The sequence below is a fragment of the Macrobrachium nipponense genome, chromosome 9 (assembly GCF_015104395.2).
Source record: "Macrobrachium nipponense isolate FS-2020 chromosome 9, ASM1510439v2, whole genome shotgun sequence".
Lineage (NCBI taxonomy): Eukaryota > Metazoa > Arthropoda > Malacostraca > Decapoda > Palaemonidae > Macrobrachium > Macrobrachium nipponense.
In genome coordinates, this window is record NC_061110.1 from 59,158,334 (window position 1) to 59,160,441 (window position 2,108).

Here is a 2,108-nt window from a genome sequence, read left to right on the forward strand (position 1 = left end):
TCACGCGAATGGGTTACGACGATTCGAACATCGGCCAAAGCCTGGTTGGACTCGCTTGTCTGATTGTTGGTTTCCGTTTGCTGGCGTACTTCTTCTTGCTCTTGAAGACGAGAAGAAGTAAAACTCATTAGTCTCCCATTTAGGCCTAAGGTTTTCGATATTTTATTGTTCCTACTTGAGATGCGGCTGTGCAGAAGTTATGGCTTGAACAGCGTTCCCTTATGATGCTGTGTGAGAAGTAACGATTGCTATTTATTTCCTGAAGGGTATCTTGTTGAAGGCGTGAATGATAAAGAGAGCGTCGGTTATCTGGTCTGAATAGAGAGCGATATATTTTTGAAGCTTTAAAGTCAGTCATACATTCTTCATATGTTCTTTAATAACTTTGATAATCCTCATCTCATGTCTTGATATCATATGTTTATATAGACTATAAGAGCAGAATGTGGTTCTCACAGAAATTCATTATTCATGATAATACTTCCCCAATTATCACCATCCATTACACTCGGTAAATAGCCATTGTCACTCATTGACTGACCGTATGATATTTAGCCCATGTTTGCATCCGTAGGCACAGTAGTCTTTGTGAAGACTCCTGCTGGTTGGATGATTGTGTTTCAATTATGGATACAGCAATTAGAGTACGGGTCTATTTATTATTATGTTCATCTGTGCTGCGCGTTCCTTTGCGAAGTCTTCCTTCTTTCCTTCGCCTCTCGCTCCGAGCAGTGGAAACGCCCAAATAACCAGTGACAATCAGGTTGTCGTTTAATATAGCGAGTCATCATCTCATCGTCATAGAACCTTGTAGTACAATAGTCATGACATTGCAATACATCCTCATGAAACTCATCTACAAATGGAAACATCCTTTATGTTGTAAATATTCCCCAAGAATGAAAGACGTTGTGTTACTCAATGTTTACAGTGTGTACAGATTTATAGTATCCCATAAAGGAAAAATGTGAATGACAACTCGTTTTCTTACTATCCCTAGAATGGCTCAACAGTTGAGCCCCGTAGGGAAGTAGTGCCGTCAGTGCATCTCACGTGGTGCACCGTAGGTATTAATCAAGATTCCTCGCAGCGTCCCTTCGGCCACTAGCTGCAACCCTCGTTGTCTCTTTTACTGTACCTCTGTTCATATCTTCTTTGTTCCATCATACCTTCCCCCTTTTCTAACGTTGCTTCAACACCGTGACTGCAGGGTTTGCCTCCTTTTGCACTTTTCAAACTTTTCTACTCTCAATTTCAGTTTCAGCGCTGAATGACCTAATGGTACTAGCGATTGGCCTAAACTTTGTATTCTGTGTATCTGTCTATCTATCAACAGTTGAAAAAAATCTGTTTCACTAACCCGGAGGTTCTTGACCCACATATATGTAGGAGACTGCAGCCCAAAATCACGTCTGAAATGTGTTAACAGACTGTCACGACAAATGAACCTGAAATCGAAGAAACGTTGTGGCTATATTATAACCTTCGATGTCTCGACTTCAATAAATCTAACTTGTTTAAGGAAAAGCCTGCGAATATATGTTCAGAATCTAGACTTTTCAAACAAACAGCATCAGAAGTCTTTCACGAGTGCTTCCAAATAAATGAAACAGTTCAAATACGGCCATGGTTACCTGCATGTGGGAGGTGCCAAGTCCTCATAGATACCAGGATATGGAAGAAGAAGTTCTCATAGGTATCAGCACTGGGAGAAGTCAAATGCCAGAGATCAGAGGCAGACTGGCCACTTAACTATGGCCAGTGCCGCTTCCTCAAAAAGATGAAAAGAAAGGGAAAGAAAAGGAAAAAAATCAGCCTCCATTTATATAGTGACAATTCGAGTTTTATTAAGATCCATCATGATGAACGTAAGTATTATGTTATGCACACACACACACATATACATATATATATATACATATATATATATATATATATATATATATATATATATATATATATATATATAAAATTGTAATAGCCCCAATGCTCTGTTAACTTACCGAATTTATTGCTCTTTTTTGGATACGCTTGTCACTATAAAGCCTTCAGCTCTAACTTCAAAGATATTTTTTTGAAGAAATCATAATGCTCAGCAGCGGGAAACC

The 2,108-nt window shown here is 39.0% G+C and overlaps 1 protein-coding gene across 1 annotated transcript in view; it reads left to right on the plus strand.

Annotated features, from left to right (window-relative positions):
• LOC135218503 (protein white-like) overlaps window positions 1-1,856 on the plus strand; it is a 14,780-nt gene extending 12,924 nt beyond the window's left edge. The window contains exon 13 of the mRNA XM_064254862.1: window positions 1-1,856. Coding sequence (XP_064110932.1) covers window positions 1-131 — 131 coding nt within the window. The 3' untranslated portion in view covers window positions 132-1,856.
• Window positions 1,857-2,108: the final 252 nt, after the last annotated feature.